The 9,920-nt window shown below is 41.2% G+C and overlaps 1 protein-coding gene across 5 annotated transcripts; it reads right to left on the bottom strand.

The window, feature by feature from the left end:
* Positions 1-525: 525 nt before the first annotated feature.
* LOC125507407 lies at positions 526-4,016 on the bottom strand. 5 transcript variants are annotated; one of them, XM_048671983.1, is made up of 5 exons: positions 3,712-4,016; positions 2,896-3,344; positions 2,255-2,490; positions 1,103-1,636; positions 526-800 (listed from the first exon to the last, which is right to left on the bottom strand). In XM_048671983.1, the coding sequence occupies exons 2-5, from the start codon at positions 3,275-3,277 to the stop codon at positions 768-770; spliced, it is 1,185 nt and encodes a 394-aa protein (XP_048527940.1). In that variant the 5' UTR covers positions 3,278-3,344; positions 3,712-4,016; the 3' UTR covers positions 526-767. The 5 variants fall into 5 exon arrangements, with proteins under 5 accessions (XP_048527940.1, XP_048527941.1, XP_048527943.1 ...); XM_048671984.1 differs by having other exon boundaries at positions 2,896-3,322; XM_048671986.1 differs by having other exon boundaries at positions 526-873; positions 1,062-1,636; positions 2,896-3,308.
* Between the last annotated feature and the right edge of the window lie 5,904 nt (positions 4,017-9,920).

The raw sequence follows: 9,920 nt of genomic DNA, 5'->3' as shown, positions 1-9,920 counted from the left end.
CATCTCATCTCCTGAGTGACAGATGGATCCACCGCATGCGATGTGACAGGCGGCCGGCTTGTTGATCCGCCGTGCCCGTGGGTGCTAGCAAGAAAGTAGGTCGCCGGAGCAATTTATTTTTCCATGATACTTCCTCTGTAAAGTAGTGATCCAAATGCTCTTATATTTCTTTACCGAGGGTACTCCTATACTACGTGATGTGAATCATCTCATCTCCTAAGTGACAGATGGATCCACCGCATGCGATGCGACAGGCGGCCGGCTTGTTGATCCGCCGTGCCCGTGGGTGCTAGCAAGAAAGTAGGCCGCCAGAGCAATTTATTTTTCCATGGTACTTTTTCTGTAAAGAAATCAATGTTGGGGATATCGCTTATCGGAAACTTATCGGTCGACCTATGATAAAGGTTAAATCGGCCAGTTTATCGCCATATCGGCTAATTTATCGTCATATCGACTAATTTATCAGCCGATTTATTCTATCAGTCAGACAACGGTAAGCGATAAATCGTCCGATTTATCGGAATATCGGAAGATATCTTGAATAGTGAAAGAAAGTAGTGGTTTAAACGCTCTTATATTTTTTTACAAGGAGGGTACTCCTATACTACGTGATGTGGATCATCTCATCTCCTGAGCGACTAGTACAACGATACATGTTGTCGAAAGATCCCAACATCCACGTGTGTCACGTGCAGACAATTGCTCTCCGGCATAGTGTTGCTGAGCCAGCCACGTCTCTGCTTCAATATAGTGTGCGTGTAGATATATTATCCACACACCATCGGCATTTCTACCTCTACCTGCTCTTCTCGCCGTTGTCCGCATGACAGTCATACAAATATATATTAATAATCTTAATAAAATGGTACAAATCTGAACTCACACAACTCTAATAGAGTTGAATAAAAAATACTCCCTCGGTAAACAAATATAAGACGTCTTTACATTTGTTTACAAAGGTAGTACAATAATCAAAGAAATACACATTTTTGTGGAGCCATTTATTTGTCTTCTGTAGCAACACACATACTTTCAACTAGTAACACAACCAAAGTTCGAATATGAAACAAGTGACTTAGCTTTGCAAGTTCGACCAAGTCACCTTCACTGAGATAGAGGCAAGCTCAAACATGATTTGCTGATAGTCGTACCCATGTTTTTTCGCTTTGAAGGAACAATGGTGATCAAAATCATTTTTACAACTATTCTGACCTACCTTGAACTTCAAATGCATCAAAGTATCCTTCTCCACAGCAATCACATGTCTTCTTAAGCCACACGACTCACCAATACTGCCACGAAAGAGTTGAATCTCATGTAAATCATCCATAAGGAGAATACATGAGCTGAGGGATAAATCAAATCCACACTGCACTTTTGATATGACAACATCTATTGTGGCCTCAAATGCCCAACGAATAAGGGCTAAAGTGATGTCAACCGCGCCACAGTCACCATTAAACCGATGCGTGAATGGGTACTCAGGTGTGACTAGATCGTGGTACTCCATTGCACCATCAATTAGTTGTAGATCATCTTCTTGCTTTCCTTTCTTGATCCTCATGTCAAACTCAACTAGAACAGGGGCTACCATTGTGATGCCTCGCTTAGGGCCGGTCATCTCAATAAGAGAACCCTGTAAACCTATTATTATTTAGTAGCTCCTCATGGAAAGTAAGAAATATGTGAAGCATATGCTCTACTTTATGCCAATTGACAACAGATCTCAAATAAATGATAGCATAAAATCTAAACCCTTCAAAAGAAAATTATTTGAGATATTTTATCAACAAATATAATTTGACTGCACATGGAACATGACTTCGATAAATCATGCAAAGATAACTAACCACAAACTTGCCTAACATATGCAAAGGAAAAAACACATCGTTGTATAAGATCCTCAAAGCACATGCATTTGCATAAATGAATGCATATAGTCATACAAATAAGATCATCAGAGTGGTGCCACCATCTGCAACACCTCAAATGTTTGACCTCTTTGGTTGCAGGATTCCCGAAAAGTTGTACACTAAATAAAGCACAAGATTAGAGTGTCACGCCATCTTCAGTACAAGATGACTGAAAGGATGTTTGATTGTGAGGAGGAAAAGCATAGGAGTCTTCCTAAAAGCTTGGAGTGAATAGAATTTCAATAGACTATAGCGCAAATGAATCCCAAGAGAGAGAAAATCTTACGATTTAAATGGATGAAATATCAAATATAATTGCATATATATGTAAAAATGTGCACCTGTTCCACAATGATGGGATCATCTCTGCTACGATTGAAGACATAATTAAGCAATGAATCATGACAATCACGCACTGCTATATATCCATATAGTTGTACCAAGCCGATGTTGGTACTAGCTTTTTCCAATTTCAGCGAGAAAATCTGCATCATAGCAGTTGCAGAATGTACCATGCATCTATCCCTATCCGGGAAACAATTCATGGGATTTGAGAACATCATCGGCTCTAGTTGTGCTTCATGAAAAAAAATACATGTTATATTACAACAAATAATGTTTTATACAAACAATTTACACAAAAAAATTATAATTATGCTTGTCAATACATATTTGTGCAATTTAGAAAGAAGAATAATGTCGTTTGATTTTCTGAGTCATGGAAGTTGTTGGTGTATGAGTACAAGGGAAAGTTATTTGTAGGACTAAAACTAGTGACAAGATCCTAATCATGTATGGTATATCGACAAATTTATATATCCAAATGAAGCATGCTATTTTTTTGCTAATTCATAAATTCTTTATAACAATCCAGATATATATTGCATTTTTTAAAATACAAGAATTCATTTTAAATCAATCAACCAAACTATATAGCTGGTAAGCATCCTAAAAATAAAATGGAACATGATAGATGACTTACTCTCATCACGTTGAGTAAGATGCCATAGCTTTAGAAGACCATAGTTTATCTTGTATATAGAACCGTCCCGATGGGTGGTTTTCTTAAGGATGTTGCGTTCAGATACAGGATAAGAGGCATGGCTAACAAAGACTTGCTTTGTTCGCCCCTTCATCTCTGATCTATCCATTCCCTTGGTGATGTCAAATTGTTTGCCTTTGGTGGCATAGAAGGAGGTGCAGAAATAATTACTGGCACAAGGGAGGACGCGGAGCCAATTTGGCCTGCCCCAATTATTAACTCCTTTTACTGCAATGTTGCTTGCCATGACAAAGGATGCATAAGCAGATCGGTCACCAAAGAGCAATCTTAGAACCTGGTCATTATTCCGTGTTAGTCTCATTCCAGATCCAAAAATCTCCAGCAGAATGGTCCTGACGAGAATAATCTACAGAAGGTCAAAACGCACCCTAAAAAAGATCCAGATTATGGCATGAGTGGAGCATCCCGGTTTAGTCAACATTGCCCAGTAAATCTAGATTTTCCCAAATAGATAAAACATGACAGAAACTACAAATAACAATACCAAGATACCAAAAGGTAGCAAACAGAAAAAATCTCCTGATCTTCTATTTGATAATTACCACAAGAGTTAACAACAAGATGTCAGAATAGTCCTGCACATTCACACAGGAAACCGAAAACAAAATCTCTAAATCTTCTATTTAAGCTCGGCGCTAAAGTATGGCACATCGCGATATACTGGACACATACACATGATACGGAATGTCAAAAAGACAACCACCACCGCCGGCTGCCTGAAGCCATGAGCCTCACCTGAACCGAAGGGGACAAGCCTGCAGCGCGGCGGCTGCCGCCGGGACAGGGCCGCCGGGGCAGGTGCGAGGCCGGATTGCAGGAGCAGGCCGCGGGACGGCGCGACGCGGGCTGCGTCGGAAGAGCGGCAGAGGTGCGTGACAAGGGAGCGGGATCAGCAGGTGGCGGTGCCGGCGCACAAGGCGGCAGCAATCTATCAACACGGCGGCGGAGGCGCGTGCGCGTGGATCGTGGCTCTGGCTAGCTGCCAGATTGCGCGTGCGGTCTCCCTCTGCCTTGGGCCTTGTTGTGCCACTGGCTGTAGCAAGAAGGGTCCATTTAAAATAGTGCTGAGTTGTTTTTTCTCCAAATCCAGGGCCCTGGGGCCTAATAGACCCTGTAGCACACAGCTGGGCCGGCCCATTAACGCACACGTTCGTCAGGAGCAACTACGCAAGCACTACCCTATCTTTATCTTTACCTAATCTTTACCTCTTTATCTTTACCTATATATATATATATATATATATACTAATAGAGCGGCTATCGCTTCTGATCGTCCGTTATTAAAATTACCTTTTAAATTGGTAAAAATTACCCACCAATGCCACCCGTAAGTGAAAAACGATTCGTTTTTTCGGACAAAAATCGCCGCCTCCTACGCTGTTTTATAGGTGCGAGGCGAGTAGAAGTCAATGAGTGATGAGTAGCAGGGTGATTGTCCGATTGCTCCTCTAGCGACGAGACTAGGGTTCGATCCCCAGCTTCTACAATTTTATCTTTACTCCCCTGTTTCTTCTCATTTTACTTTTTTTTATCTTTTCTGTTTTCATTCTTTTTTAAATTAATTCGGGATCTAATATTCTTAAGTTACGAGTTTTCAATCAAAATGTTTGAGAAATCATAAAAAAAATTGCAGATTCAAAAGATGTTGGTGCTTTTGCAAAATTGTTTGCAATATTATAAAAGAATCACAATTTGGAAAAATGGTCGGGAAATTTCATGATTTTGAAAAAATGATCGTGTAGTCAAAACATATTCGAAAAACTGAAAAAAAATGTCCATGACATTTTAGAAAATGTTCGCAAAAAAAATGTTTTTAAAATTTGTTCCCCAATTAAAAAAAATTCTTCGATTCAAAAAATGTTAATGAATTTGAAACCGTTTCATACATTTAAAAAAGTTTGTAAACAAAACTAATGTTCATTATTTTCTTTAGAAAATAAAAAAATTCAAAAAAACATGTTTGTCGATTCGAAAAAGTGTTCACTGATTCAAAAGTATTTTATGTTTCGGATTCGATTAGTTTTTTGAAAGTCTTTATATGTCTTGGCGTTGGGAGTAGTACGTAGTCAATGAGATTTGTTTTTAAAGTTTTAAACGTTCCCTTGCGCAACATAATGACAAATGTGGCATGCACTCGCAAACTCATAGCCTTGGGATTTACCGCATCAAATGCATTGTGATCACGTGGACATCGCGATCATCGGCTAGGGTGAGAAAAAAATAGCAACATGGTGAGCCACTGTATTAAAATAGAGTACGCTCATGTGTCAAGATATTGAGTCATACTTATTTGATTAGCCATAATTTTTTGTCTCCCGTTGCAACGCACGGGCATATTTGCTAGTTAATATTAAAGGGGAGGATTGTTTCTCCAGGTTTTTTCGTTCATGGTGAGACTCACATAATTTTCATACGCCCCAGGCTTCGTACGTCGTAGGAGTTTCCTCGTTCTCCCCGATTCATTTCTGTCAAAAAATAAAAAGAACTTTTTTTGAGACATCCTCGCCGGGCTTTATTTAAATTGTCGCAACATTTATAGGGATAAAATTCAAATCTCCAGGGAGGCCTAACCAAACACGGCGGTCTAACCCAAGCGAAAGTGCATGCCTAGCGAGATTGTGAGCCTCGAAATTCGAACTCCTAAACTCATAAACAAAATTACAAGTAATAAAAGCATTCGATCTCTCTATGATGAGTGCTGCTACACACACGACGGTTGTGGACGATCTCCGCATGATGAAGCACGTCAATCCGTCCATGCGTCGATTTAAAGTGAACCTACACCGTTGATTGCTGAAGGAAATATGCCCTAGAGGCAATAATAAAGTTATTATTTATTTCCTTATAATCATGATAAATGTTTATTATTCATGCTAGAATTGTATTAACCGGAAACATAATACATGTGTGAATACATAGACAAACAAAGTGTCACTAGTATGCCTCTACTTGACTAGCTCGTTAATCAAAGATGGTTATGTTTCCTAACCATGAACAATGAGTTGTTATTTGATTAACGAGGTCACATCATTAGTTGAATGATCTGATTGACATGACCCATTCCATTAGCTTAGCACCCGATCGTTTAGTATGTTGCTACTGCTTTCTTCATGACTTATACATGTTCCTATGACTATGAGATTATGCAACTCCCGTTTGCCGGAGGAACACTTTGGGTGCTACCAAACGTCACAACATAACTGAGTGATTATAAAGGAGCATTACAGGTGTTTCCAAAGGTAGATGTTGGGTTGGCGTATTTCGAGATTAGGATTTGTCACTCCGATTGTCGGAGAGGTATCTCTGGGCCCTCTCGGTAATACACATCACATAAGCCTTGCAAGCATTACAACTAATATGGTAGTTGTGAGATGATGTATTACGGAACGAGTAAAGAGACTTGCCGGTAACGAGATTGAACTAGGTATTGGATACCGACGATCGAATCTCGAGTAAGTAACATACCGATGACAAAGGGAACAACGTATGTTGTTATGCGGTCTGACCGATAAAGATCTTCGTAGAATATGTAGGAGCCAATATGGGCATCCAGGTCCCGCTATTGGTTATTGACCGGAGACGTGTCTCGGTCATGTCTACATTGTTCTCGAACCCGTAGGGTCCGCACGCTTAAGGTTACGATGACAGTTATATTATGAGTTTATGCATTTTGATGTACCGAAGGTTGTTCGGAGTCCCGGATGTGATCACGGACATGACGAGGAGTCCCGAAATGGTCGATACGTAAAGATTGATATATTGGAAGCCTATATTTGGATATCGGAAGTGTTCCGGGTGAAATCGGGATTTTACCGGGTTACCGGGAGGTTACCGGAACCCCCCGGGAACCATATGGGCCTTCGTGGGCCTTAGTGGAAAGGAGAAAGGGGCAGCCCAAGGTGGCTGCGCCACTTCCCCCTCCCCTAGTCCTATTAGGACTAGGAGAAGGTGGCCGGCCCCCCTCTCCCTCTTTCCCCCTTTGGGGAATCCTAATTGGAATAGGATTGGGGGGGAGTCCTACTCCCGGAAGGAGTAGGACTCCTCCTGCGCCCTCCTCCCTTGGCCGGCGCCCCCTCCCCCCTTGGCTCCTTTATATACTGAGGCAGAGGCACCCCAGAAACACACAAGTTGATCCACGTGATCTATTCCTTAGCCGTGTGCGGTGCCCCCTGCCACCATATTCCTCGATAATACTGTAGCGGAGTTTAGGCGAAGCCCTGCTGCTGTAGTTCATCAAGATCGTCACCACGCCGTCGTGCTGACGGAACTCATCCCCGACACTTTGCTGGATCGGAGTCCGGGGATCGTCATCGAGCTGAACGTGTGCTCGAACTCGGAGGTGCCGTAGTTTCGGTGCTTGATCGGTTGGATCGTGAAGACGTACGACTACTTCCTCTACGTCGTGTCATCGCTTCCGCAGTCGGTCTGCGTTGGGTACGTAGACAACACTCTCCCCTCTCGTTGCTATGCATCACATGATCTTGCGTGTGCGTAGGAAATTTTTTTGAAATTACTACGTTCCCCAACAATTGCTGCATGATTCGACGATGTACCTTGCTTGATTTCATCCACCATGATCTTGTAATTAGACGCCACTTGTATCTTATGCACATATAAATCCTTCGCGAGCGCAAGCGCCTCTCTTACCACCAATGCTTCCAATGCAACGGGATCAAATATGTGTTGGAAAGTAAGAGAAGAGGCACCCAGGAAAGTGCCAGCGACGTCCCTGCATATTACTCCAACCGCACCAAAATTTCGACTTGAAATAGCGGCATCAACATTAAACTTCACATGCTCCAGTGGCGGAGGTTGCCAAAGAGCTGACCTGGGTGCCTGGCTTGCATTAGTTCGATGTACTGGCGTTGAAAATATCTGTATATCCCTCAAAAAAGCATTGATGAAAAGATGGATCCGTATAGGGCTGTCACATATATCCTCACGAATGGCTTTACGCCTTGATCTCCAAATTGCCCAAAGAGTAACAACCATACGCGTAAATTCTTCTTGCTTTAGTTTCTCATGCATTGTGAAGATCCAGTTTTTAGCATTTTAACTCATGCTGTCACACATATGCTCCACTATTTCTTCCGATGAAAGAGACCAAACGCACCTTGCAGTACTACAGTTAATTAAAGCATGTTTCCAGCTGTCCTCCGCCGGACAGAACGGACAGACCGGGGTTGAGGCCATATGTCAATGATCCAAAATGTTTGAAGTTGGTACCGAGTCCTTGCACAATCTCCATACAAAGTTTTTCAGTTTTGAGGGAACCTTGATGTTCCAAAAAGACGCCCACGCCCTTTTTCTCATGTTCATATGTTGAAGGGCCTCCATTACCAGCCAATAGATTTTCCCTTTGGGTTTTGACATTGAAGAGCATCTGGTAAACCGAGCTGACTGAAAACTTGCCTCGACGGTCTTCGCCCCAAGCCCAAAAATCATTTATTCTCTTTGTACACAGTGGGATAGATAATATGACATTCATGTCAATTGGAAGAAAAAAAACCTTCTTAACTCCTCCTCCTTCCAAGTACTTGTAGTTGCATTTATAAGTTCAGAAACTAGTATAGACTAAAAAAGAGAGTTATTTTTTCTTCTCTCGCAAGAGTCACTTTCTTGACATACGAGCATACGAAGTGGTGGGCCCAGCAGTCATCATGTGTCACGTACTGGCCACTTCCTCTGAATTTTGTTTTTTTTATTTTCTAAACACATTTTTTGTGTATTAGATGTTTTTTCTCTTTTTGGTTTTTGTTTGTTTTCTCTACTAAAAACTGTTTCATTTTGTTGTTTTGCGAAGCACACCTGTGCTTCTCAGGAAAAAGTTGTGCTTCCATGAGAAGCACATATTTGATTCCTAGATAAGTACATGTATGTTTCTCAAAAAGAAAACAAATATGTGCTTCCCAGAAACACATATTTGCTTTCATGGAAGCACAACCCTGCTTCTCGAAAAACAAAAAAATTTACTTGAACAAGAAGCACAAATTTTCTTGTCATAGAAATATAGATTTCCTTCCGCGAGAAGCACTCTGTTTTCACAGAAAACAAATTGTATTTTTCAAAAAAAGGAAAATAAATGAAAAGCCGCAACCGTGCTTTCGGCTTCATCTTTTCTTTTGTTTTTTTGTTATTCATTTTTTCCCTTTTTTGGTTTCCATTTTTTACCGGATTTTATTTTTGTCGGCATTTTTGGTTTTTTTGTTTCTGCATTTTCTTAGTTTTTATGCGAACAAAAGTTCGTCAAAATCTATTAACATAGGGTCTAGTTTAGAAGATCTTGATGCGAGGAATCCAATGGTGAAAATGATTCAAGATTGGGACGCAATTTTGAATAAACAAATCTACGAAAAAAGAGAAAACACTAGGTTACTACAAGTGGCGCACCTCCTTAGAAGGTAGGAGTGACCATTGCAAGTGGTACCCGTTAACTAGTGATTGCGCCACTCGTCCTGATTGTCGGCTCGCTCTATCGTTGCTTGTTCAGAAAAAACCAGCAGAAGAAAATATGAAGTTTAAAATATGAAGCATTTTGGCTGATCTCATTTTGACCAGTTTGCCTTTAGTGATGAGATGCAATCTATTGATGACGGCTTGATGCAGAAGGTTTGGTGGTGCAGCAACGGAAACGGATTTGTAGACCACTGCATGGAGCTGTTGGGATGCGGAAAAGTGGTGACGATAACATATGATTGACTTTGATTTGGTGGTGCTTCTTGAGCACCCGGGCTTGAGCTTCGAGGTGAAAACCATATGTCTGACCTGAGGTTATACCTGGCAATGACAATGTTTTTGCATCCTGACCTGGTTGAAGGTGTTGCTCGGATGTACTTTCGACTCGTTCTTCAGGGTGAAAATCTTGATTCTAACATTTGTTTGTTTAATCAGGTGATGACGATGTTTCAACGTCATTCCCTTTCTGAAGGCCTTGTTGTTGAAGA

The sequence above is a fragment of the Triticum urartu genome, chromosome 5 (genome assembly GCF_003073215.2).
Source record: "Triticum urartu cultivar G1812 chromosome 5, Tu2.1, whole genome shotgun sequence".
Classification (NCBI taxonomy): domain Eukaryota; kingdom Viridiplantae; phylum Streptophyta; class Magnoliopsida; order Poales; family Poaceae; genus Triticum; species Triticum urartu.
This window is presented reverse-complemented; position numbering and strand designations above follow the sequence as displayed.